This window comes from Vidua chalybeata, chromosome 12 (genome assembly GCF_026979565.1).
Source record: "Vidua chalybeata isolate OUT-0048 chromosome 12, bVidCha1 merged haplotype, whole genome shotgun sequence".
Classification (NCBI taxonomy): Eukaryota; Metazoa; Chordata; class Aves; order Passeriformes; family Viduidae; genus Vidua; species Vidua chalybeata.
Window position 1 is genome coordinate 12,787,492 of NC_071541.1, and position 27,502 is coordinate 12,814,993.

Genomic DNA, 27,502 nt, shown 5'->3' on the forward strand with positions numbered 1-27,502 from the left:
GTCCACCTTCTTTTTCCAGGAACTTGGGATAGGTTCACTTCCCTCTTCTGTTTAAATCCTTTATACATTCTAAAGCTACAGTTTAAAATCCTTAATATACTAAGCAACATTCTAAAGCTATAATTCAAATACTCTTATTACAAAACAGCTTGACTTATAATTATTTGCAAACAAAAGATTGGTTCAAAAGCCTTCTTCCATGCTTTCCTCAGTTGTTTGTTAGAACTCATCTGTATAACTGTCCCATGGCTGTGTTCCACACATTTCACAATTACAATTACACAGGTTACCTTTATTTACCTGACATGAAACAGCTTTGTATTTCACAGGTGGAAAAAACCACTTGGTGCAAGCCCTGGAGTCATGGTCGAATGCTTGGCAAGTATAAAAAACTATAGAAACCAGAAACTAGAGAGGGAATGAGGTGACAGATTTTATAACCTCTTTTTTCACTTCCGAGTATTTAAGTAACCTCTTCCTATGGTGGTTTTTTGCTGTTTTGTGAACTGGGATTCTTTGCACCTGTTTGATATCTATTGGGATTTAAGACGCACAGTGTGGTGGAGTGATCTGGAATTGCTGGAGCATTTTCCAGTTAGTACTGAGTAATTTTTATGATCATCTCTCTCAGAATTAGGTTAATTAATACAGAAAAATAATTTTGTACAACTGCAAAGACATATCTTGTTAAAGCAAGTGATGATGAGGAAAACTTTGTGTGCTGCTTGGTGAATAAGCAAGACTTCAGAGTTTGTATGGTCCAAACACCAATCAACTGAACTGCTTGTGTACTGAAGACATGCGGAGTCTGAAAGTGATTTTAACAGCTCTGCCAACTCAAAATTGATACAGCAATTTGACATATTTGGACATATACAATGGAATCTTGGAGATATATAACACAGCCTTAAATTGGACCAGATTGGTATTTCCATTTTTTTTCTTGTATATAGAAATTCTATTTAAACAATGTAAAACACAGCAAAATTATATCAATAATGTATCAACACATCTGTAATATTCTCTTCACCAACACTGAATCCTCACAGAGAGGTAGGACATCAGATTCTCAGAGATCAGCTTCTCAGGGAGACAGTCCTAATTTATCCATGGGAAGAACACTGCATTTGTGGCATTTATTGCCTCTAGATAATGGAACATTATGTTTTTTGCAGTTAGATAAATACTGGGTGTTATGTTTCTGTAATTTATGTAAATTATAGTTACAGATACTAATTACCCTGTTTAAACTTGCTTGGTCCCCTAACACTTCTAAGAACTACTAATAATTATTAGCTTATCTTCTTTTAATACCCTGGAGGCTACCACTAGCACCAGGCCATTTGTGAGCTGATAGGTTATTTATATTTTTGGATTTACAGCTTATCTAAAAAGAGATTAATAAAAGGGCCACATTAAATTGCACACCCTGCAAGCATGAAAACTTCATAGTTTTAAGGTCAGTACCCTGCAAGCCTGAAAACTTCATAGTTTTAAGGTCAGTGTCTGCTTTCAAGGTGACATATGAATAGCTACAGTTATGGGGATTGAAGGTAATTGGTCTAAGGTAGCTAATGAACATATACATCTGTTCAACAACTACAGCACTAGTATACTTTTAACAAAGAAAACAAATTATAGGCTTCTAATGTTTTGCTAGTGTTATGAATGAGGTCCTATATATCTAATTTAATAAACCACAATATTAAAATTTAGCAGCAATTTAATGTAAAATAATACAATCAAATATAACCAAGCAGATATTAAAAAAGAAATTTGGCAGTGGTTCGGATAAAGCATAAGCAAAACCAATTGATCAGGGTACAGGAGGGTTTTTCTCACCCTGCCTCCCGCACAAGGATCAAAGCAATACAAGCACAACTTATATACTGCATGCTAATACATATTCATCAATATTTTCTGTAAATCTCCTATTTTCAATTCTTGAAATCCACATCACTATACTGCATAGCACATGCTCCGCTTGTTGCTAAGGGGTTTCTTGGCTTTTCGGTGGTTGCTTCTGATGAAAGCTTCTCCTCATCTTCGTTGTCCTTTGAACAACCACACAGGCTGTACATGCGCCCCAAGTCTTGTGTTATAGAAGGCAGCATTATATCCCAAAATAAGCCTTATTATTTCATAGATACCTGGAATCGTCCCAATTTTGTCCATTTCAAGGCTGATTTTTTAATTATCCCGAGGCCTATTCCGTTTTGGGAGTTTACTTATCTCAAACTACACCCTGTATCCTATTCTGTCATGAACATATGAGAACATCTGTTTCATGACACTTTTATTTATTTTATTACTTTTTAACAAATATTTTTAACAAATATTTTCTAAAATATCGATATAGTTACAATTGTTAGCATGAATCATTCACACTGGTTACTTGTAAAACTAAAATCTGGTATTTGCATTTCCTAGGCACTGCAAGAATGGTTATTTTCAGCAGGCACTGTTCACTCCAGTGCATTCCTGGGAGCTGCCAAAGACAGGTCTTTGCTTTGGCTTTCACATGTTCACATCCCTCTTGCACCACAAGTTGTGAGCCTTACAGGGACAATAAATGTTAACCTTTTGGCCTCTAATATAGGTTATTTAGTGCTGTTCTAACTCACTATGTAACTATGAAAGAATCCTGCTGAAGTAAATTAAGATTTTCTTTTTTTTGCCTGCCCTTCATAACCATGAATGTATTTTTATTCTTCACAGGTGAAATGCTCATCTTGTCCAATGTCTTGGAAAAAACCTTTGAATCTGAGAGTGAAAAGTATGTGCTGGCACTCAGTGTAGTGAATTTGTAGTTAGAGCTGGGAGTTCGCAAAGAAGGCAGTGCCAGCCCTGAAGCCGGAGCGTTCCTGGAGCCGAAATGCCGGGGGGGGTTTGTGCCCAAGGGCGGCTTTGCTGCGGGGAGAGCCCGTTCCCGAGCGCCGTGCCCCGGCTGCAGGGCAGGAGCCTTGTGCGGGCTGCGGCCTTCTCGGTACAGCAGCGTCCCCTCAGGGCAGCCCTCCGGCCCCGGAGGAGGCGCCGCCGCTTGGCAGGAGTGCGGCGGCGCCCCGGGGCGGGAGCCGCGGGTCCCGAGCGGGCCGTCCCGCCCCATATCGTGGGCACTGCCCGCGCTCCGGCCGCGCCCATATTTATAACGTATGCCACGAGCGGATTGGCTGGGCCGGGCTGGCCGCAGACCCGCCCCCCCCTGCCACCGCCATGTTGTGTGGTGGGGCTGGGGCGGGGGCGGCCCGGGGGCTGCCGTGAGGCGGGCGGAGGGGGAGTCGAGGCGGCGCGGGCGCTGCTGGCGCTGGGTAGGGGCGCTGTGCTGGGAAGAAGAGAAGGCGCGGGCTGCCGGGCTCGCTTCTCCGGAGGGGAATGGCGGATGCCGTGATCCGCACTGGCGGCGAGATGGAGCCGGAGCAGCATCAGCGGATGGAGAAGACCAGCGCGGGCGTCCTCGGAGTGGAGAGTAACAGAGCAGGAGCCGCTGAGGACACCACACAAAATGGCGGACGCTCTGAGAGCGGTAGCGCTGGGGAGGCGCTGCTGGTGGCTGCTGTTGCTGCAGAGGACAAGGTCCTCACAAACCTCAGCATCAGTAGCAGCAGCCAGCGCAGGAGCAGCATCTCGACGGCAAATGAACAGCAGCAGCAGCAGCCGCCCAGCGGTGTGCTTGGGGGGCCGCCCCCTCTCCCTAAGCCCCCAGAAGACCAGCAGCCTGTTAGGAGGAACTTTCAGATCCCCAGGAAGAGCAGAGAAAAGAAAGGTTGTTCCTTCCCTTCCCCTCCCTTTTCTACCTCGCTCCCCCCTCCATCCGATTCATCAGGCTGCTCTCAGACACCTCACACGGCTGCATGCAAACCCTGCGGTGTGGAGGAGGCTCTGCTGGCTCGCACTGGCGAAGCTGCTGAGGAGCCGATTTTCGTGTCAGGCTGTTACATTGCATTATTTCCCTACCCCTCCTCTGTTCTTTCTCACTTTTATTTTGTCACGAGGATGAAACAAAACCAAAACAAAAACTCGGCTTGAATTTCACACCTCTTGCTTTAAAAGGAGGAGAAGCTGGATGTGATCAGGGTGGGCTTGAATTGATCTCAGCTCTGCTTCCGGAGGTTCATTGGCATGTGGAGAAGATGATTCTTTGGGACATGGACATCAGCGAAGAAGGTTCACTTTTCTCTTCCCTGACCTCCTCCCTGCAGGAGGAGGGTGTAATCCTGGTTAGGATAGACTAAGCAAACACAGCAGAGTTGTTCTTCATTGATGATAACGGAGAAGACTGTTCTTATCTGGTGAAAGTTCTTTGCAGGGAGAAACGGAGCAGCCCACATTCTCGGGCCTCGCTTTGGAAGCATTCTGCTTCAAAGGGTCCAGGGTTTGGGTTTTTTTTGTTTCTGAGTAACTCTTCTTCTAAAAACCTCTGGTATGTCTTGCTTTTCACAAGACTCCATTGGTTTCTGCTTAACTTTGTTTTTGTTAAGTGGAGTTGAAGACCTGTCTGATTTCTTCCCTGAAATTTATCTTAGGTCTTGCCCTTTCGCAATACGGAGTCAGTAACTTAGTCCATATCACAAAAATACTTGTTTGAATAGGCTTCTTGTTCTTCAGAGAAGAGAGTAACATCTTAACTTCTTGAAATGCTTTCTTCTGTAAGGAAGAGATGAAGGTAGGTTTATTTCATTATCCAGTCTTTTCTCTCCAGTAATAGACTAATTCCTTTTGGCAGTAAAGACCCCTTTTTCTTTCCAACCTTTCCCATTGCCACCCCGCTCTGGGGTGATACAAGTCTGGCAGAGATTCATTGTAAAAAGAACTGGGTTGATTTGGAGAAAAAAAGTCTTTTATAATTCATCTGACAAAAAAATACCTGGATGTAACATGGTGCCTCATGGACAACTGAAGTGTCTTGTGTGTCACACCCAAGTGTGGTTACGTGTGAATACCTTTAAATGTATTTTGGAAATGTTTAGTACTTAACCAACGATATTTGAAGTTCCTCTTTAGCATTTGGTGCCAATGTGAATGAAAACCTGCAAAATATCTTCTCAGGTCATCTAATTCGTCATTTGCTTATGCTGAGCCATCTGCAGTGTGCAAAAGGTTTTGGATTGTGTAGTTCAAACCTCAGGCTTCTGTGGCCTTTAAGGTAGATGAGGAAGCCATTCTTACTTTACCTCAAAAACTGACTTGATAATGTCAAGGTCATTTGAACCATTCTCACCTTTTTTCCTTTCAGCCTGCAGAAAGGCTCTCAGGTATTTCGATCATTCTGATGACTTAGAGCTTCCGAAGCTTTAAGAGCAGACCGTGCTCCATTCAGCCCCGCTCCATTCAGCCCACGGTGCTTGTGGGCTTACAGCTGCTGAGTGTTGTTCTCACGGCAGGGACTGCCAAACGTGCAGTTTGAGGACAATTAAATTGCTATTAGGATTTGTATTGCCATTTGAAAAATGATGCAATTCAGTCAGCTCTGGAACTGAACTGGAAGATCAGCACTGGCTCATCTGATGCCTAGTGGCGCTTACAGCATCCTTATTGCTAGTGCTTAAATACATCTTGTTAAACTGCAAAATAATCTGAATGACGCCAGTCCCTCTCAAAAGAACTCTCTTGGTTTGATTCTAAAGCCCAGGATGAAGCAATACACATGGAAGCTTCCTCCATCATTCCTTGCCGTGGAATTGTCCTTGTTCTGCTTTTTAAACCACCATGTCTTTCCTGGACATGCCATCCTGAGATATAGCTGCTGCCTTGACTGTGAAGGCTTAGCTGCTATGTACAAAGTATGTCCAGGATTATTTTGTCAGAGGTGTTTGAGTTGGTTTGGAGGTGGTTTTTTTTGCTGGATTTTTAAATATTTTTAAACACCAAAATATGTTTCAGGAACAATTTTTGGTAGTGAAGAAATTAAAAATTGAATCCAGAAAGCATGGAGGTAAGAGAAAATTTAAGCTTTAGCTTCCAAAATGTAAGAGAAATATTCTAGAAAATTTAGGCTTTAGCTGCTTATTTATCTTCTTCAGAATTTATCTTCCCTCTTGGAGACTTAAGTAGTAGGGACTGGAAGACAACAGAAATCCTTTGTAATCTGAAGGAAAGATAGCTCTTAACAACTGTGATCAGTTTGCACAGAGAATACTTCTGATCTTCTCATTCTTTTTGCTGGCATAGGAATTCAGGAAACGAAAGAAAGGTTGGCTGCAACATTATTTTTTTAAGGTACGCCTGCATTTTTCTTCCTCCAGAAGTTCCTTGGAGGTTTATTTTCTTGGTACACAGAGTTTAGCAATGGTGTTACGCTCTCTTGAGCAGCTTATCTGTCATTTATCTTCAGGCTTGTCATGGCCTCTTCTAATTCAGTTGTCTGATCTTCACGGGTTTCCAAGTTTGCTTGAAACTTGAGAGGTCCTTGATAGGATTAGGAAAGCAAATTTTAAGGATAAATCAGTGTAAGAGCACTTTTAACTTGCTGAACTGTATGAGTGATCCCCTTACCAAAGGATATTTCCACCAATGATGCTGACATTGCAGTCAGTGCCTTTAAGGGGTTGCTTGTTGATTAAAGCTGGAGTTTGTTTCTGGAGTCTGTCAAAGTAGCAAATGACTGCTGTTTCTCAGGCTGAGGTGAAGGAAAAAGGTCTTGCTTTTACCTATGAAACTCTGTAATACTTGCATGAATGTCGAGGTTGTCCCTTTTCTAATTCATCATTTTGCCTTGTCTTTTGTCTTCTCATTTTCCCGTTCTTTGGTAGAGATGTGCATCAGATGTTTGCTGCACGATATTTCTAGGTAGAGAACTCTGTCAGTCCCTGAACTTGGTAACTATTTAGGCCTGTTGAGAGCACAAGACATTTTGGGCTGAAAAAGTCCCAAAGGTAAAAATGTCACAGTTTGTTAACACCACCGATTTTTTGTCTTAGTCTAAAAAATGAAGACTGAAAGAAACTGAGACTTAAAAGGGTGCTTCTCAATGGAGCTTTTGTAGTAGGAGCACTTTTGTGTGAGGAATGCTAGCATTCTGCCAGTTTAGCTGATAGGAAAATCATTAATTTACTTATCTTCACTTCAAGCTTAGTTCAGGATTGCTCAAGGAGGATGGCTCTGTCTTCACATTCTGACTTAAAGCAATCAAACCCAGTAACTCCAATCTCAGTTTTCTGATACTGAAACATCAGACAGGTGTGAAAGAAAAGTGGAGCCTCTCAGCCATGACATACATCCAAACATCCAGTCCAGTCCCTGTCCCTTGAAGAGTACTTATTAGCTAAACTCAATTTCCACCTAAAAATAATTACATACGTTTCAGTGCCCTGGGTAGAAGCTGAACAAACCCAGTATTTATTTACTTATTTTTACCTGTGCCAAACAAGCTAGCAAACCCCAGAACAATTGACTTGTATTAAAGGATGTTGCAGATTAGTCCTTACTTTAATTACTGTTTAATTAACACAGGGCAGTAAAGGTGCAACGTGACCCCATCAGCTATGTACAAGAAGCCTGGAAGATATGCATGTGCACATGGCTGCTCTTTGAAGTGATGGGAGACTGGGGATGAGCTCAGTAATTTCATAGTTTGCCTGGGAGCACAGGCCTTGTGACAGCTGTGCAAGGTCTAGTTTAGAACTTCTCGGTTTTATTTTAATTTTGTCTTGTTTCTGTGCTCCTTCTTTGAAGTAAGGCACAGGCCCTGCTATGGTGACATTTACATTTTAGACCATCACTGTCCTTGAACACCACAGCTCATGACAAACTGAGGAGTATTGCCTGACTACTCACCTCACTGGGGTAGTGGTTTATGTTTTGATTGAGAGCATGAAGTCTGCAGTGCCTCAAGTTCTGGAAGAAAAAACTGCAACAGTCTTAAAAAAAAAAATCTTATTTTCTGTGTTCCATAATTTAATGGTTAGGTAGGGCTTTTCCATAAATGTGTTGAGCACTAAGTGTATACTAGTTTATGCAGATTCTCCCTACCAGGAGAGTAGGGGGACTTGCTGGTTCAGGGCAAGTCTGTCTCATCTCGCTCCCTGGAGCCTTCCACAAAGCAGAACATGTTTGAATACAAATAGGAGCATGGCTGATAATATTTGTGTGTATGACAGGATCTTAATTGATGTAATAATATGCCTCTTCCTCGATTTGCATCTGGGACAGTAGATGAGACATGTATAGCTTGTAGTGGCTCTTTCTAGCCCACCCTGCAGTGCTTTTCACTTGTTTGGTCTCCAGATGGAAATGAGAGGCTCATTTTTACTGAGCTTGTGTCCTGGGGGAAGGAGGGAGAAGGAATAAGGTACAGTAAACACTGGTAAGAAAACAGGAAATTCCATCGAGCAGCTGGCACAGACAACCTTCTGCCTTAAATGGTCATTTTGAGGAGCTGGCAGTGTGTGAACCCCAGATCTTTCTGACAGGGAGTTAGTGTTGTAGTGTTCAAGGGACGTTTGGGGCTGGGGTGGAACAGGGGGTGCTTTCCCAGGGCGTGTGCACCTGCAGCAGGCTTATTTTCTATTCTATTAATAAGCGTTTATCTCTTCAGTACAAGAGCGTTCAGTCCCAGTAATCCTAAGCTGAGAATTCTATTCACTTTCAATTCTGCCTCCTCCCATATTGCTGTCAGCTTTTGAAGAATGAAGGTGTAGTTACTAAGAAGGATGTTACATAAGTATGGTTTCGAAATCACTTTCATAACTTCTACTCTTAAAAAATCACTTTGTCACTGTTGGTGCTGTTGGAATCCTTGCTTGAGTTCAGTTTGCAGATGTGGTGTGGCCTTCTAAAGTGCAGCTTTTGCTAAATAACACAGAACAGTTTGGTTTTCATTAGGAACATTTGTTTTATATTGAGGCTTATGCAGTAAATCTTTTCTGTAAATGAGGGAAAGATTGCTGCCTAAATCTACTGCCATATTTTGTAATGAAATTGGAAGGTATACTCTGAAGAAAGAATTAAATTTAATTTGTTGTTAGAGTAATGGTTGGTTGCTTTTTTGTTGTTTTTTCCTTGTGGGTTTTTTTTTTCTTGGTGGGTTTTTTTTTTTTTTTTTTTGTGAGATTAGTCCTATTGTTGTTCCTAACTGTTGTAACTACAGTAAAAATCATGCATTTTTGGTGCGTGTCTTAGAGGTTGCTCTGAGGATAAAAACCACTTGTGTTGTGCTAGTTCAGTTCCCCCAGAGATGTTTTTTTCCTTGCTGCTACTCTCAAAATCTGCACTGCCATCCTCTGCTGCTCACCCCAGGGTTGCTCCTCTGATCATTTTGTCACCTTGGCACCCAAACACAGATAAGAAGCTCAGGGACATGACTGCTTCCCTGTGGGAACTGGGTAAAGGTTTGCCCAGGAGGGAATTTGTACAACAGCTCACAAAGGGCTTTCCTTTTAAAGCAGTATAGTAAGGGATAACATCATCAAGCACGAACGCAGGCAGTGGGGTCCTGGTATTTTTAATAATAGGAGCTTATTTGTCTTCTTTAAATAGGATTGGGTTTCTTCATATTTAGCTGAATTGCCATAAACAAACACACACAAACCCTCATCATAATTCTGAAGTGGGGCCAAGCTTTGAAACTCTTGTTGAGGTTTTTATTAGGACAATTTGTTCCTGCTTCTTAATTAAAGGAGTTAATTAGTAAATTATATTTTGAAAGTTTAATTACAGTGTTTTGCAGTACACATTAGATGTTTTTCAAGGGGTAAATTCAGACTTGAGGTGCTTCCCTTACAAACTTCTGAGAACTAGTAGCTGTTCAGAAGCAATATTAAAAAAAATAATTGTGATTTTTTAAAGATGCTATCATTCTAGGAAATTTTGAGATAGACTTTCTGAAGTCCATATTTGCCAAGTATTCTTGGTGTTTTGTGTTTGAAATTGAATCTCAAACCATTTATCTTCATGCATAAACTGTCAGTGAACTGGAAAATTTTGGATGTTTTCACATATATGTAGGCATTAATTATTTTATTTATTCTCTCTTATAGCACTCTTTCAGCCAGTACTTCCAGGTTCTCGGGAATTTGAGGATATTATAAAGATTCTACATTCTTGCTACTTGGATCAAAGTTCAGTGTCTAATTTTAAATACAAGAGAGCCAGCTTAGTTCATAGTGAACTGTTGGAAAAGGAAGTGAGTATATTTGTGGCTTCTGCTTCTCTATAAGGTACCAGTCAAATGACAGTGCTTCCTCTCAATCTAGAGGCAGAGACCTGGGGATTATTTTCAGTTATGTAGTTGGTCTTTAATTGCAAACCCACATCCCTAGAAATATAAGCAGCTATTTTTCCGGCAAGTTTATTACTGCATAGTTTTAAACTCTTGCCTGCCAGATACTCCAAGAAGACTAAAAGGAAAATTGTGTTTGACACCTCTTAAGTCTGTGTTTTTAGCTTTCAAAATTTTTCTTAATTTTTAGTAAGATATTTAATACCCGGAAAGATATTTTAATGTCTTCTTTATAGGGCTGATGTTTCCTGTGAAAATTAAGATTAAAATATGTGCCTGATATAAGTTTCCATAATCTCTGCAGGTTTGTTGTTTTCCTAGAAGTACTTTAGTTAAAGTTGATTACTGATCTAGTAAGCGGAGCACCTTGGTTGAAGCCCTTCTGTTGTGCCTTATGTGGTGTCTCTTAAATCCAGCCTTGGCTTGCTCTTGTCACTCTCAAATGAAGTTTTCATTCCCAGTGCCAAAAAGCTTCACATATGAAGTAATTGAATATATAATTTGTTTGCTGTGATTATCATCTTGAAGTTATGAAGTAAACTGAAGCATTTTCTGCTATTACATTAATTATTCATGGTTACAGCTGAGAAAGATTGGTAAAAACCACCTCAGCAGCAGTGAGGTGCATTTGCAAAATATTTGCACAGTGTAAGAGTTCTGTCTCCTAAAAAGAGTAAAAGTCTTATTTCTGGAGTTTCAAAGATTATATGGAAGGCATTGGGCTGGCTGTTTTAGCCAGTTCTGCTACAAAGATCAAACAAACTAAAGTGTTACTGCACAGATTTGTTTGAAGAGTGTCTCTTAAAACAACAAATACTTGGGCAGATTAAGCCAATTAGATTTCCTACAGGTATAATGTTTTTGAAATCTAATTATAGCATCCAGTGATGTAATTTGGATTATCTTTTGATTATTTTTGTACACTTGGATCTGCTAAGATAGATGGGGCCTTAAAACATTGACACTTGAATGTGCCAGCAGCAGTGTACCTGTGTTGAGAACTTTGTGTGTGAACAGTTCACAGAAAAACGCAGAGAGCTGAAGTTCGATGGGCGCCCGGAGAAGGAGCTCTCGGAGAGTTACGCATTCCTCATGGTGGATCGGTGCCAGGTGAGGGGTGAGCTCTGTAGGGGAAGTACTTTCTTCAGCAGTTAGGAGGTTTTGGGGCTTTGGGTTTTTTTCAGAGTGGTTTTATTGACACAGTCTTAAAGTTACTTGTGCAAAATTCAGCACTAGAAGGTGTAGAAGGATGGGAAAGGAATCTTGTCACCATTTAAATCCTCTATTCCCTGATACTTAAGGTACTCCATTTACATGTCTCTGTATCTGCTCTGGTTTAGACTCTGTTTTATAAATAAAAGGATAGATTTTCTGGATGGCATGTGAGTTTTTATTTGGTTTGTATTTATGGTTTTTTTTTTTTTTTTTAATGAGGAATATTTTGTGTTTTCATTGCATTTGGGTTTTGGTGTTTTTTCCTTCTTTTTTTTGCATCAACAAGGTAACCTGTAATATTAGAAAATGGACATTGTCTTCTCTGTCTCTTCTTTGATCATATACTTTTAATCAAAGTGATGGACAGATGATTTCTGTGCTTTGTCTGCTATCATAGAATTGGGATTTCTTAAGCATTCAATCATTTGACAGGTTCTGTTTTAAATACTAAGTTTTTCTGTATTAAAGGTAAGTAATGATCACAAACAGTGTTTAAGGTATAGGGAGGCTGTGGTTTTCTAAGATATAGGTGAATCTATGTAGCTGTTCCATATCAGAGTTCTACTTGCACAGTTTAATAGTTATGTAGAGAATTCAGACTAGTCTTGTCTTTGTTTGTAATGGTTGGGGTTTTGTTAGAATCTTAATGTAAATTCTGTAATTGTAATTTCTCACTGTTTGTTCTATTCATATCCTGGCTTTCCTAACAGACTTGCTTAAAAAACTGTCTGTTCTCTTTAGATCCAGAGCATATGTGAAAAGGGACTGCAGGTTGGCCACTCCAAAATCACAGTTCTTGGCAGCCCTTCCATGGGTAACTATCTTTTGATTAGAAGTGCTGGTTATTCAGTAGCAGTTGGCAGATAATGTGATGCAGTTGTGTGAACTTTCAGTCCTTTTTCTATCACTGACTGTGGCAATATCACAGCAAGATGTTTTTAGCAAAGGAAATGGACATCAGAACATTATTTCATAGCTCTGTTTTGGAGTAGTTCAATTATATTCCCTTTCCAAAGGGAACACCTAATTCTCATTTGGCTTTAAGTCAAACCAATAGCCCATGTCTTTCCAGTAAACCTGAGGGGCCAAAGAGCTAATGCAGTGTGTGGCTGGCTGCCTCTGTGTTTGTTTGTAGGTGTGTGCATTCAGAGATACCTCACAGACACAGTAGCTCAGCTCAGTTTTGATGTAGATAGAACTAAAATTCTTGAATCCACAAATCCAAGAAAAGCGTAGGTAAATTGGAGACTTAGAAGAGTCCCAAGGTGTTAAAGAGTTTTGAGAGTGCAAGACAGTAAGTTCCTTTTGCAAAGCTTTTCAAATAGAAAATTAAGAACTAATTTTGTCATCCTGTGTAAGAGGAACATGGTACAGAGGTATCATGAATATTGAAAGCAGACAATATGAATGAATATTGAAAGCAGAAATAGGTGTGAGGTGGAGAAGAACAAAGCTTTATGAGCATATGATTTTTTATTGTTTAGCTGGTAAAGAGTCTGGAGCAATTTGCTTAAGCAGTTAAATACAGACTTGGAATGAGAGGAACCTAAGCCAAATGGATGCTTTTCAGAGTATCTGAATTAAGTTCTTTGATCTGAGGTAGTCAGCCAGACCAACAAATGACAGTGTGTGGCTGTAAAATCATTAAATAACTGACTACAGAAAAGCACAAAATTAGTTTACATTTGCACTTGAGTGTCAATTGTATATTTATTCTTTTGTGTGCATTGAGCTTTAATCCCATGTAATGCTTTATAAACCTCTAATAATGTCTTAACATTCAGCATAATGTATTTTGATTTATTTTTATACTCTTCTCAGGTGTATATATCTCCAAGTATGCTGATTTATTGCAGCCTAATCCTCTAGAATCTGGAGCAACTGGAGATGTGATTGTTTTTAAAATAATAAAGGTAATTTCATCTTGCTATTCTTGAAGGATTACATTGCTTACTGGTAACACCCAGGTGGTTTTAGCCTAATTTACTTTTAATTTGTGCAGTAATCTCTGTATAGAGAAACTAGACCTCTACTAGATGTAAAATCCAGTATTGATATTAAACTTAAATAAAGCATTATACATTGTTATAGAAGGCAAAAATGTGTTGTTTTTTTTTTTTGAAAGTATGAAAAGAATGTACTTCCAGAAGTGGCTTTTTTAATAGCTTGTTTTATTTTTCTCTGTTCTTAGTTTCTTTGGTACTTGAAGCAGTTTGTCAGTTTCCAGGAAAAAGCTCATGCTGACAATTCTTCTGCTTTATTTCAGGGAAAAATGAAAAGCATATATGACCACATTGGTATGAAAGCAGTGGAATCAACTGTCAAGAGTGTGTTGGATCCCACCCCAAAGCACGAGTGTCATGTTTCAAAGAATGCAACTAAAGTCACCTCCTTGTTGGCTTACCGAGCTTATGAACTTACTCAGGTAAAGCTGAGCCTGTGTTACCTTCTTACATAAAACTTTTATAAACAGAACTTCTGAAATGATGGAGAGGAAATCACTGAAGATACAACAAACCCTGAGCTTCCCTGTGAAGCTGCAGCTGGGTGTGTGTAGCAGTTCACAGGTGCCTGCATTTGAAATCCCAGGACAGCATGGCAGCCTCTCCTGTTCCCTCAGGCGAAGATCTCCCTCAGATTAGGGTGGAGGTGGCATAGGAAATAACTGGGGAATGTACATGGGACTGGAATGGAGGCTGAAAGAGAGGACTTGATGTGGGGAGTTTGAAGTATAAAAGTACAACAGGTTTGTGGTCATTAAGTGAGACTCCTAAAGGAGCTAGGAGAGAATAGCATTTTTCTTTCTCTACTTTTTTTTTTTTTTTTTTTTTCTTTCTTTCTTTCTTACTCTCCTTTCCAGATTCTCAGGTTTGGAGATGATGAGGGAAGACAGAATGAAATCAGTTCCAGGCATTTTTGTTCCTCCAGGTGTACTATCTCTTACTGTAGCAGTTTGTTACAACCAGATTATTCCACCAAGTCTGCAGATTTCAGGATCCTTGCTTGAAAGCATTCTCTTCAGTATTAATAACTTCTTTTGTCTTCTGTAATCACTGGGCTGGACACTGAATCAGATGGCTAAAAAATGAATGTATTTTTTCATTTCTCATTGCAAATGTGCCTAAATTAACATTTTATATTGGTGATTGAGCTAAGGATACGCTCCAAAACTCATTGCAATATTTACTTTCCTCTTAATTTTTTTGTTTTTTATTAGTTAATCCCTTCTCTCACCAAAAATACTTTCAAGTAAATGTTGCATTTCAATAATGTTTTATTCTTGATTCACTCCTGAAGGTACTGTCCATATCTAAATGGTCAATAAAGGAGGGAGAAGATAAAAAAACTACCTTAATTTATTGTATTCTCTAGTACATATGAGAGGAGCATTCAAAAACTTCTTTTTTTTAAATACCGGCATTTAAAGAAATGAAGGATTCCTCCAGGCTTCTGATTTAACATTGTCTCTTCTTTTTCCCAGTACTACTTTTATGAATACGGCTTTGATGAGATCAGGCGAAGACCAAGACATGTTTGTCCTTACGCTGTTGTTTCATTTACTTATAAAGATGACATGGCACAAGGACCAAAAGTTGTGCCCCCATCAAGGTAAGCTAGGAAATGAGTTGTGGAAAATCTGCATGTAGCATGAAAAATTCATAGCTCTTGGCAGTAGCTTAGAATTGATTTAAATGAACAGTGCTGAAGTGAATGAATGTGTCACAGGGACTTAGTATAATAAATACTTCTAATGCAAAGCAAGAGGTGCCAAAATCGGTTTTATGCAGCAGGGTGGCCGCTGTGGGAAGTAGTTTTGCAGATCTTCCCACTTGCTTCCCTTTTGCCCAGGTGGAATCCACAAATAATGGGGGCTTTTACCTAACTGAGAAAATTTGTGGACATGAAAATATTCACAGCATTATCTTGCTTGGTACTCTAAAATAATATTCTGTATATTTTGTCTCTGAACCCTTCACTGATGTCTGCTTGTGGAGAGAATACGTAGATGGCCAGTTGATCACGGATCCAGTGTGATAGCTGTGCTGATAGGAGGATGTCCAGGTGTGGAGACTGTACTGTGAAATGTTAAAAGCAGTTATCAAGGTGTCTAAAATAGTACAAGATGCTGCAGTAGTGATAGACTGAGGTTAGAGAGGGAATTACCAGCCTTCCTATTTTGTTAGACTGATAAACTATTCTTAATGTAAAATTCAGTGGTCAGAATTCTCTGTTCCAGCCTAGTCATTCTGTCTCTCTTCTCTTGTTTAGAGCAAACACCTTCCATGCAGATAGAAGTACAGGTAAGAATGAATTCCAGTTTTTGGTTTTATGACGCAGACAGGGAAGGTTTTGATGTTTTTTCCCCCCACAGTTTTATGTTTGACCAGTTTAGTTATGCTGAGTGTATACCTGAATTTTATCCTGAACCATGCTGGTTGCTGATACTGGATGATCAAACAGACACCTTAATGTGTATCTTCTTTTATCAGAATGAATCACAAGTGAACAAAATCAAAAGTCTTTTTTCCCTCCTTTCCTACTTAGAGTGTAGTAAGAACTGATCTTCAGTTCCTGAATCTCCTGTTCAATAACACTTCGAATAATATGATTCTCTGTCATGCTTTGTTTTGAACCTCATTCAAGCAAAGTTATTATGTATGAAAGTGGTTGACAGTTAAGGTAAGGAAAGAGGATATAATTCCTCAGATATTAGCGTCAAGGGTGTGCTTATACTGACAGGTGTAGGTAACAAACCAGCCTCCTTTACACTGCTCAGAGCAGATCAAAACATAACAGGGTTGATAACATCCTTTCTGTTGCCTTTTAACATTATTGTCTGGTATGTGTATGAAATTTTCCCTATACTGATTTTGGAGATTCAGCAGCCTCTTCTTCCAGTCATAGCTGGCAAGTGGTTTCACTTAGTCTTCCTTTCTCCATCTTAATTTAGAGAAACCTAACGTTACATTGTGGAGGGGACAGCTTTGGAATAAAGGCAGACTTATCTGCCATGTTTCCCTAAAATCAGCAGCAAAACCTTTCCTTCCATGCAAGCTGTGAGTATTGCCATTTAGACAGTAAGTTTAAAATACTGCTCTATTAAAACTCTTCTGAGTAGAGACTGGTGAGTTTTGGATATATTCACATGAAAATCTAAAATACTAACTAATTGCCTTAAATATGTCAAACAAGACTCGAGTTGTGTGTGTCCAGAATTTTCTTGAGTTCAGGCACACAACTGTCAACATCTCTTTGTTGTTTGGTGTTTTGTTGTTTGTGGGTTTGTTGTTTTTTTTTTCCATTCAAGTGACACACACTCCTCTGCAGGAATAAACACCCCTGGCTCATGAGATAATCCAAAGAAATTATTCTTAAGGGCATGTATTTACTGGTTCTTATTTTATCAGTGAGCATAGGAGTATAGAAGGTAATAAAATAGGTCTTTATTTTTTTTTTATCTCCCCCCAACCTTCTTCTCCAGTCCTGAGAAGCTTGAGGTTGAAAAGGTTGCAAGCATTGATCAGCTGAAGAAAAAAATTTCACCATCATTGTTCTTAAAAGAAACTTACCAAGAAAGAAAAGAAGGTAAATTGTTCTCGTTAATTTCTTTAAATTCAGAATTTTCAAGTTTTCTGAATTACAATTTTGTTTCTTTTTTCCTTACGTTCTCTTTCTCCCCTTGTGTCCTGTCAGTGTGGAAGAATGGCCTGTACTGTAGCCTGTATGAAGTTGTGGAGAAGTCGCGTTCTGGGAGTCACTTAGAGGGTTTACTTCAAAAACTAGAGAACGAGAAACTTGTGAGTGCAACAGATTTGACTATTCCCATTTTAAAAAATAATTTTACTAGTTAGTAATTTCAGGCATACTACAAGATCCACAGTCTCACTGGAATTCCTTAGCTGGCATACTCTTAAGTACCAGGGCACTTCTCTGCCCAAGACAAAATTATCTTATAGCCAAGAAGAGTATTCATAGTGAGCAAATGTCTTTGAATCAGTTTGCTCATTTTGTTTGAAAACAGGTCCTTGTGAAGCCACTTGTGGACAGAGGATTTCTTTTTCTTCTTTCTCCTTGGCAAATGATGTCCCCTTATGGTAAGCATACTCTGGGTTTGTGTTTCAGTTGTGTTTGTTTGGTTTTTGAGTACTAGATTGACTTTTGGTGGTCCTCTCCTTTTTAACTGTTTTTATTTTTTTGTGTTCTAGACCACCAGACTGGACGGTCCCGTGTGCTTCATGCATTGTTTCTGTTTCCAGAGCCTAGAGGTGTAATTTACTCAGGTAGCTTTGTTCACTGTTGTGTGCAGGTTTATTGAAACAGAGGTGATATTCTGTTGAAGGTTTTGTAGTATTCAGTCAGTGCGTCAACTAAGAGTAACAGTTTGCATTGGTTATGGTCATGGTGTTGGTGTTTAGAAATATTTGTTTCTTCACAAAAGCAAATATCGCACATTGTAGGTTCATTTGTTCATATTTAAGAAAGTAAAACTTGTTGAAATTTCTTGATATAAGCATCTCTGGCTTCTGAACTACTTCTTCATGGTCATTCCAAACTGTGTTTCACCCAGCATGCATTAACACAGAGTATTGCTAACTAGTCATCATTTATTTATAGCTTCATGGTTTGATTTTAATTGTGGATTCCCTTTTCTACTTTTGGCAGCACAAAAAAGTGTTCCATATGGAACACAGAAAAATTCAACTACTGAGAAAAAGGAAATTGTTCCAGAATTGACAAAGTTGATTCAGTCTCTGCATTTTGCTTTATTCCGGTCCCGTAGACACAGCGGTGTAGATTTCAATGCTGTTATGGAAAAGTACGTGCATGAGTACTTTAAAAAACTCTACTATGGCCCTGGAGGAGGTAGAGAATTTACATTTCATGAGTACTCAACACATCTGGATGAAAAAAAATCCCTGTACCCTGCCCCAAGATACAAAGGTCACATTAGCAGGTGCTTGCAGAACTATATTTTCAGTTGTGAGGCCTATCAGCTCCCCGTTTCCAGAGCTAAGGAACTGCTGGATAGAAATCGGAAGCCTCAGCGCTTCAGTCCCATCTCAGATTATGAAGCTAGAGAAGACTACTCTGACTTTTCCAAGGCAAAATGCAGGAAAAGAATCCATCCCAAATATGAAGCCATTGCTGTCAAAAAAAAACTGCCTCATTTTGGAGACTATGATACTGAAAGACTCAAGGAACTTATTAACTTGATCCAGTGTAGGAAGAAAAATGTAGGTGGAGATTCTGATTCTGAAGACCCCAGAATTAGAAGTGGTCTGAAAAGAAAGCTGGAAAAACAATCTGAACATTTGCAGAAATACCTAAAAATGAGTGACTCTTCAGAGAATATTTTTCAGTACAAAGGTAAGAAAGTCTTTGTTTAGGGTTCTTCTTTAAACATTGCTATTCAGAGCATGTTTAACATTTAATCATGTTAAACATTTAAAAGACTGAGTACCTTTTTGCATGCTGTGGCAATTTAATGCATGGTGGTTCATTTAAACATTGGTCTGAGATCTGTCAATAGAGATAAAGTTTATTTTTTGCAGATTTCCTCTTTCTAGGAGACAAGGGGAATTTTCCTGGAAGTTGCTTTTGTTTAGTCTCTTTGGAAAGAAAGCAGACTTTCAAAGAGTTTACTTGCCTGTGGAGCTGTCCAAAGACTTTCTAATACAGAACACTCAGCAGAGTTGAGTTTGTAGAGTTTGACTTTACTGTAATTCTTTGTGTCCAATACCCTATTTCATACCTAAGAAGTTTAGATTGAAGGGAAAAAGCATAGTTCAGTTTTGAAATAGCCAGTAATGTGTGTAGTGAGACAAAGGACACAACCTAATAAAATTAAATAATTCTGTACATGAAATTATCTACATCCAAACCTTAGAGAAGTATCACAGATACCTTCTGATTTAAGGTCTGCCAAAAAAACCCTTTGATTTCTGTTTCCCTGACTATTTTCTCAAGGCAGTTATAGAAACCTCCTGCAGAAGGGGGAAATGGGAGCAGGGTGACACAAGAGGGGATTTCCATCACGCACCAGTTGCTCTCATGTATGTGAGTCACTGGAAGATGAAGTGACTGGTCTTAGTTGTTCTTAGTTGTCCTCTTGAGGAGGACAAAAATACTGACTGGCATGTAGGGATGAAGGAGGCAAAGGGTGGACTTTATGGTTGGGATTCCTGCTTGGAATTCTGTGAACCTTCAAAGGTCTTTTGACATTGATTATTAATGTAGACTATGTGATGAAAGCATGTCTATATTTTTGTTAAAATAAGTGTATGTACATACAAACTGATGCTAAAGATTGAGACTGTGGGTATGTGTCAGATGTTTGTGGGGGGGGATCTGGTTTTGCTTTTATTTTAAGACTGAGTAATGGATTCCTTTTCCCCTCCTCACCTTCTTCTAAGGGGGCAGAACCTTGGATTCACCACACTCTGTGTTCTCAACGAATTCTGGTGGCCATGAGGGTGACTTCAGGCAGGCGGATGTGTCGGACGCTGACATCGAAGCGCTGCTGGAGACACTGGCCTCTGCTGGTCCCTGGGACCCGGCGCTGGCACAGTCTGTCACTCAGGCCTTAGCATTAGGCACTGAGGAAATTGAAGAGTATGTGAGACAAAAATATGAGTATGAATCCATTCCAGCACAGGACAGAGATGATCACGAGCTTCCTAACACTGCTCAAGCTGACAGTGTTACCTTCAAGGACCCGCAGAGCCCGGCCATGCTGGAAACTGACGTGCTGTGCTTGCCCTGCCCCATTGATGTTGGTCTGCAGCTCCCACCCAACGAAGCACCCCTTGAGCACATGCTACATTTACAAGTAAGTGAAACTGCCAAGATGCTGATAATGAAATTACTATTTTCATAAATATGAGACTGAATGAAAAAAAACATTATTTTTTTACAGAGGCAAACACAGATACGTACTAATTCTTCTGTGAAGCTTTTCTGTTTGGTAGGGACATAGGTAGAAATTTTCTCCACTCTTAAGTGTGTGTTCATGGTTCTTTATATCTATTCCTTCTGTAATAAAAAAGGAGCAGAGTTGAAGAATTCTGAGCATTTCACTGCATGCTCAGCTCTCTTCATGTGCCTTCTTGGTGCAGTGCTGTGTATGAGTTCCCTTGTGTTTAGGGATCACAGTGCCCCAGCTCCTTACCATACAAGTGTGATTGTTCCATGATGCCTTCTACTGGTACTTTCACACAAAGCCCAGTTTCTAAGTCATAGAGCAGGAATGAGTTCGTCCTACCTGTACTCTTCATGCTGTTTTGCTTCTACCCATCCAGAATGTAAGATGAAATTAACTTCTTTAAGAGCCCATACTATTTGTAAGCAGTGCCTCAGCAATGCCAACATCTCATGGCTTTAGTCAGGTATCAAGACAACAGCCTGGAAAACTGAGGGAGTAGCCCGTTCTCCCCTCCCTTCCTCTTTGGCACCCCCAGCTTCCATACTGTAAGGCCAGTGCTCAGGACTGCCTTAGTAATGAGAGACCAGAGAAGCACCTCGTGGAAACGTTTCCAAGTTTGACTGGATTAGATTGATGGCAGAATTGCCAGTGTGCTGGTGAGCTCAGTTCTTTCTGTCAACTGCTCAGAATGTAAAAACTTAATAGTGAGCAAAACCGAAAGAAGTTGTTTTGAGATGAGCATTTTGTTTGCTTTTTAGGAAGCCAGCACTGAGACTACCTTTGAAGACTGCAGTCCCTGTCCTAGTGCACCTATAGAACATGGCTATCTCAGGCAACATCCCTGCTCAAATAATCTAGGGGAAGTCGGAATGCACTGGAAACTTATCCCAATTACAGGTAAGATGGACTTTAACTCCTCTGTTCCTATAAAGAGTGAATGAAAGCATATTCTAAAGGTTTGTATCTGGATTCATAGGTCCATTCTTGGATCACATGTTGGTACACAAGCACATCTGTAGCCTGTGCAGTTGTTTCTTGTATTTGATTAATACAGAAATCTGCTGGATGAAAACAGATACTGGTGGAGAATATTGGTTTGGCCTTATATTAACACAAATTAGAAATGTGAATGCTTTAAAAACAAGCAAAACTATAGTTTTGAATATGGATGGTGAAGAAAGTGAGCTGGGGTTATGAGGGTCTTCCAGCACTCCTGGCAGCAACACCGAAGCTGTGTCAGTAATCAGTCAGACTGATATCCTCCCCTTTCAAGAAAAAAAAAATTGTTTTCACAATTGCAGGATCAGGAACAGCTTGCAGTCCAACTCCACAAGGTCATTTGTGTCTAAGCTTTTTAAAAGTGAGGATTTTAACCTAGTAGCAAATGAAAATACTTGAATCATATGTTGCTCTGCTTGATTTCTAATTTAATTTTTAATTTGTAATGGAGGTGTATCCTGTTGTGCTTATTCTACATTATCTCTGGGAAAATGATTTGTATTCTGCTCTTTCAGCAGATTTGGACTGTGCTGTTTTACTGTCTTAGGAGCTGTTAAATGTACTGTGCTTCTGTACCTCAGCAGACTGTAATGCTGTTTTCAGGCTGGGATTTGGAGGTTTTGGTGTATCAGCTGTGTGTGACTTTCAAACATGAGATGATGGTGATGATGAACTCTTCTTCTGTAGGTCTGAAATCACCAGAAGAGCCACTGGAATACTTGCCACCAACGGATGCACTTCCTAATGACCCCCGGGTAGTAAATAGACAGAGAAATTCTGATTATCAATTGCCATGCTCTCCATTTTCAGACACACAGAAGGGGACAGCAGAAGATGGACATTACACAGGACAAGTGGAGAAACCTGAAGATCAGTATGAGCTAACAGATCAACCTTTTACAGCTAAGCATTCCATTAGTGCAGTAATAGAGACAACACTGTTAGAAGAATATAAGCTCTTTGCAAGAAAGATTCAAGAAATTTTGCAACAAAAAAACATTCCTTATGTCAGTGACATGTCCACACAAGTCCTTTCGGCCCAGGAGAGGATAATGAGACTTTCTGAACACATCTGTTTGCAGGCATCAGAGATTTCTGTCCAAGAATATATAGAGAGCCTGAGTGAGAAGCTGAACAGTGTCATTTTGGCTTCTTCATGCATGAAGCAGACTCCCCCAGTTTATTCTAGTCCTGGAGCACTGGAGGTGGTGAGCAGCACTGCCCCAGGGCCCGTGCCTGACACGCTGGCCGTGTGCAGGGACAGTGACATGGTGCCAGTCCCAGAGCCACTGTGCAATGACCTGGGGGAAGAGCTGCATTCTCATGAGCAGCCTTCAGCAAGCCTACCCCTAGGGAAGGAGAAAATGGCTCATGGGAATGCTAAACCAGAGGATCAGACTTCTTCTGGTGGTGATCTCATGGAACCACCAGAAAAGACTCAGAAATCCCCTGAGAACTTAAACGTTTCAACTCAACCAGCTCTTTCTGATTTCATAAGCCAGTTAGAACCTGAACTATTTACCAGTTTGGTCAAAATAATGGCAGGCGTACAGAAAAGCACTGTCAAATTTTATATTCATGAAGAGGAGGAAAGTGTTCTCTGCAGAGAAATCAAGGTAAAGCTGTTTCAGTTCAACCTCTCTCTAGTATCAGAACAGTGTCTTTCAAATCCACTTGTATGAAACTGGACTCATTTTCACTGTGAAAGTGAGTTGTGAAAATAGGTTGTCCTGTCCTGTTTCTTCATTGAGCTTTGTGGTAGTCTTGCTTATATTTAGCTTTTACGTAAGGCTTTTTCTTTGAGCTGGAAAACAGAACAGGCTGTAGCTTGGTCTTTTCTGAAGATCCTACCAGGGGGTGGGCTTACAGAAAAAAGGTGATAAGGGATGAAATGTGATAGCTACCATTTTAGAAAGAATGTATGAAAAGTCACTCTGTGTATCTTTGGGGTTTTTTCTCTTCCCCTCTAATTAATAGTAGAGAGAACTTTGAGAAATCACTTTGCTTCTGTACTTAAATGTGTAAGATGAAAGTTGTAAACTTCTGGCCTTCCTTGAAAACTGGGGCAGTTTGATACTGTCAGTTGGTTGTCTGTGTGTGATTTGATAGGAATGACTGACTTGCTGAAACAGCTGCTCTGTGTTGCTGCATCCCCCTGATTAATTTATGGGAGAGATAAAGCAGCCAGTCCCTCTGAGATTCACTGAAGTGGAAAACCTTCTTGCTGTGGGTGTCATCTGGGCATTGTTTTTACCAAACTAAATACTGACTTTTTTCTTGTCTCCTCTTTCTGTGGTGGCAGGAATATCTTAGAAGGTTAGGGAACACAGAGTGCCATCCAGAGGAGTTCCTTAAAAGCGATAATTTGGATAAACTGTTGATCATTATCCAAAATGAAGACATTGCCAACCTCATCCATAAGGTATGTCCCACGTCAGTAACTGTGTGCTACAGAGAGCTGTTGGCAATAGTGAGAGGAGCTCCTTTGGAGCAAGGCTGCTTTCTTCTAACAGCACAGCATTTAAAGTACCCTGTGTTTAGCTGCTGTTTGAAGAAACAGAATGGTTGTAGTAAAAATGGTCTTGTTGCAACATCTACTCATAACTTCTTCCACCACCTTGCATGTGCTAGTGCATATTTATTGTTAGTAGTTGTAAAGCTGTGCAGGGGCCTGAGTAGTTCTGCTTTTGTGATGCTCTAACAGGAGGTGAAGGCAGCTTTCAGATGACCTGGGCTATTCCTGACAGCTTAAGATCCAGTGCTGGACAGAAAGTAAAATTATTCCAGGTGCTCAACGCCCATTTACCTTATTCCTGTAATGCTCCTGAGAGCACCTCCCTAGGCAAGAGAAGAAACAGTAATTTTTTGAAAATGTGTTTCAAAGTTTGGTGCCTAGCATTAGTAGGTAGGAGAGTTCTGTAATTCCTTTTTCTGTGTGACCTGTGGTTACACCTCTGATTTCAAATGTTTTTCAACAGATCCCTAGCCTGGTGACTCTGAAGAGGCTCTCCTGTGTCAGCTTTGCAGGGGTCGAGAGTTTGGATGATGTGAAAAATCACACTTATAATGAGCTGTTTGTGTCTGGGGGTTTTGTTGTGTCAGATGAATCTGTCCTTAACCCAGAGTCCATCACTACAGGTAGGTGTGATCCTTCTGGAAGCTTTAGAACTAAAATCCTGACATTTCAGTACATGAGAGGTCCCATACTGACCACAGTGAAGGATCAGGTCTTCCAATTTTTGTGATGTTCTTTGAGAATTTCAGATAATTCAGCAGTCTCTTTCTCAGCCCAGTGGCATTCTTGAAGAACCCATGAATAGGGAGATTTTGTCTTCAGTTTGTATTACATTGTGTAGTTATGTCTGTGGAGCCTTTTATTCCTTACTACTCCATCCACAAATATGCTATATATACTTTTTCTTCATTTGAAATTGAATAGCTAATGAAGTTACAATTTATTGAAATATTTTAGCAAGGCAGAGTGTGTATACGGAGGTCAGCTTTTAAATACCACTGCTGGGCACCTGAGGTACAGAAAGTTAGCTCAGTTTTATGATACTGCTGTTGGCCAGTCTGCCTGGAAGAAAACTTGAAGTGAGTGGCTGCTGTTTGTAATTGTGTGACTGTACTGTGATGAAAACAGGAAACAGCTTTTTGTATACACTGAAGTAGTATTTTCAGTCTACATACCACAAAATTTAACTTTTATTCAATATCTCTATAACAGATAAACTAAAACAGTTCCTGACATTTCTGGAGGACCTCAATACCCCAGATGGGAAATGGCAATGGAAAGTCCACTGCAAAATACAAAAAAAACTGAAAGAGCTGGGGAGGTAAGTAAGGTTCTATAATACAAGCTGTTAAAATGCTTCAGCTTTCATAATGCCATCCAAAACACTTAAATAGAACTTACTCTTATGTTTGTCTTTTGATATTTAGACTGACCTTAAATTGTTTCTAATTGTGAGCTTTCCCCCCACTGCAGGATGAATGCCAATGCCCTGAACCTGCTCACCCTTCTGAACACCTATCAAAAGAAGAACTTGGTTGAGATTCTGTCTTACCATAACTGTGATTCTCAAACTCGAAATGCTCCAGAACTTGATTGTCTCATCAGGCTTCAGGTTCAAAACATACAACAGAGACATGTTGTCTTCCTAACAGGTAAACTCCGCATTTGTGAATACTTCTCCCCTTTTTTTGATTAGAAGTGCTAAATATTAATATGAACTCTTCTTTTCTGTATTTAGAAAAGAATCTGAAAACGCTCTCGAGTTACATTGATAATGGCATAGTGGTTGCTGCTGTTGATGACTTTATGCGTAACTTTAAAAGTCTCATTGGGTTTCACAACTCTGTTACTGAGCAGAACCACCTCCCTCCCTGCAGTGCTGACCAAAGACAATCAGGTGAGGTCAAACACACTTAAACTTTCCTTTCTAAACTGCGTGTGTGGGGTAGAGGTGCTGGGACAGTGTGCCTTGACTCTGGTCAACAGCCACTGCAGCTGGCAAGGAAAACCCAACTCTCAAGCTACTCATGTTCTGTTTGAAATGATGGGGGAAAAGCAGTGGGGATGGAGCACCAGAGGCCTTAAATACAGAAGTACAGGCTAACATGGTATTTGAGGCACTAGACTGGGCATCTGTTTTCAGGAAAAGGATAAACTTGTCTCTACCTGCTTTATCTACTTAGAGTAGATAAACTGTACTGAGATGTCAGTAATTGTACTCCTTTAATTGTCTGATCAAATACTCACCTGCTGTGTAACTTTAGATGCTGTTTTGACATTGTCCCCTTTGGAGCTGGGAGTTGAGATTTCCCAGCACTAAATATGAGCACGGTGTGCAGAAGCTTTTAGCACCGAGTAACTGGACACTCCCACAGAGGGTTAAGTGTGTGTGTTGAGTAAGTGAACACGAGTGGCAGAAGACCAAGACTTAAAGTGCTGTTGGACTGGCAGACCTGAAGTGTTAACACTGTGAGTAGTGTATGGCCTTTTTAATCAAAGTTTATATTTCAATAGAATAGAACTTTCTCTCTCTTTTAATGTAGTTCTTGTAGAAAAGGATGAAAAGGATGAGGAGGACATGTCTCTGGATTCAGGGGATGAATTGTCAGAAATAGAAATCTGCAGTGGTGCCTCTAAGTATGATACTCATGTGGAAGCTTTGCAGACAGAGACCAAGGGCCCACATGGAGTAGATGCTAAAGAAAGCTGCTTATCAGTTACAGAGTTACCTCCTGAAGCACAAACTGGCCTTGGGGAAAAGACTTACAAAAGTGACTTGGAAGAGAAGCAGCCAATTCCTACAGTTTCTACAACATGCTCTGCTGAAGGAGAAAAACACAATACAGTTGAACAAACTCCTTTCAGTAACTTCCAGGTTTATAGCAGACAATTAAACATGTCCCATCAATTCAGCCACTTTAGTGTCCTCACTCATCAAACTTTTCTGGGAACAACATACCAAATTTCTCCTGCAAATCAAAACCAAGAAGGGTGCAATTATTTTCTATCTGCCTACAATCAGAGCATGGATACAGAAAAGTCATTGTCACCTGGTGGCTGGGATAGTTGCTGTGATTCTTCCAGGCCATATTCAGAACAGAAATGAACTCTTAAGTCTCTTTTTCTAAGTTGCTGTGGACTTCCCTGTTTCTAAAATGTTGGATTAACAATTTGTATTTTATTCTGGAACAAAATGTTTCTTGTTATCTCAGATGTTTTCATGTTCTATTTAAATCCCTGATGGCCTGTCCCTGTTGGAACCATCTGAAAATTTAAATAAATACATATATTTTTTAACGTTTACTGTACTTGAATTATCTTGTTTGTTGGCACTTTTAAGTTTCTACATTTGTATTTGACCTGTTACCTAAACTTCAGTTTGAGGTCTGTTGAATGTAAAGCTGAATGTTTGCCTAAAATATGTGAAAGATCCAGTTGTTTTTTTTTTCTTAACCACAAGAGTATCCAAGTCACGTTTCTTTACATAAATATTAAAATTAATGTATTTATTTGACATGGATACAAATTTTGTATGATGTTTTTACATAGCTCTAAGGCAGTGTACTTATTTTCATGACTATATACTGGATTTTAGCTAAATACCTCAATTAGAGTAACCATAACCAATGGTGCA

The 27,502-nt window shown here is 39.9% G+C and overlaps 1 protein-coding gene across 4 annotated transcripts; it reads left to right on the top strand.

Annotated features, from left to right (window-relative positions):
* Positions 1–3,156: 3,156 nt before the first annotated feature.
* On the top strand, positions 3,157–27,171 carry TASOR (transcription activation suppressor). Of its 4 annotated transcripts, none has more exons than XM_053953781.1 (23): positions 3,157–3,763; positions 9,975–10,120; positions 11,234–11,326; positions 12,173–12,245; positions 13,253–13,344; positions 13,698–13,856; positions 14,913–15,040; positions 15,701–15,732; positions 16,383–16,488; positions 16,914–17,017; positions 17,126–17,229; positions 17,454–17,526; positions 17,638–17,712; positions 18,095–18,799; positions 19,846–20,261; positions 21,113–21,251; positions 22,041–22,969; positions 23,656–23,775; positions 24,332–24,491; positions 25,081–25,189; positions 25,342–25,520; positions 25,607–25,765; positions 26,133–26,497. In XM_053953781.1, the coding sequence occupies exons 1-23, from the start codon at positions 3,373–3,375 to the stop codon at positions 26,186–26,188; spliced, it is 4,548 nt and encodes a 1,515-aa protein (XP_053809756.1). In that variant the 5' UTR covers positions 3,157–3,372; the 3' UTR covers positions 26,189–26,497. The 4 variants fall into 4 exon arrangements, with proteins under 4 accessions (XP_053809756.1, XP_053809757.1, XP_053809754.1 ...); XM_053953782.1 differs by having other exon boundaries at positions 22,164–22,969; XM_053953779.1 differs by having other exon boundaries at positions 3,171–3,763; positions 26,412–27,171.
* The last annotated feature ends 331 nt before the right edge of the window (positions 27,172–27,502 follow it).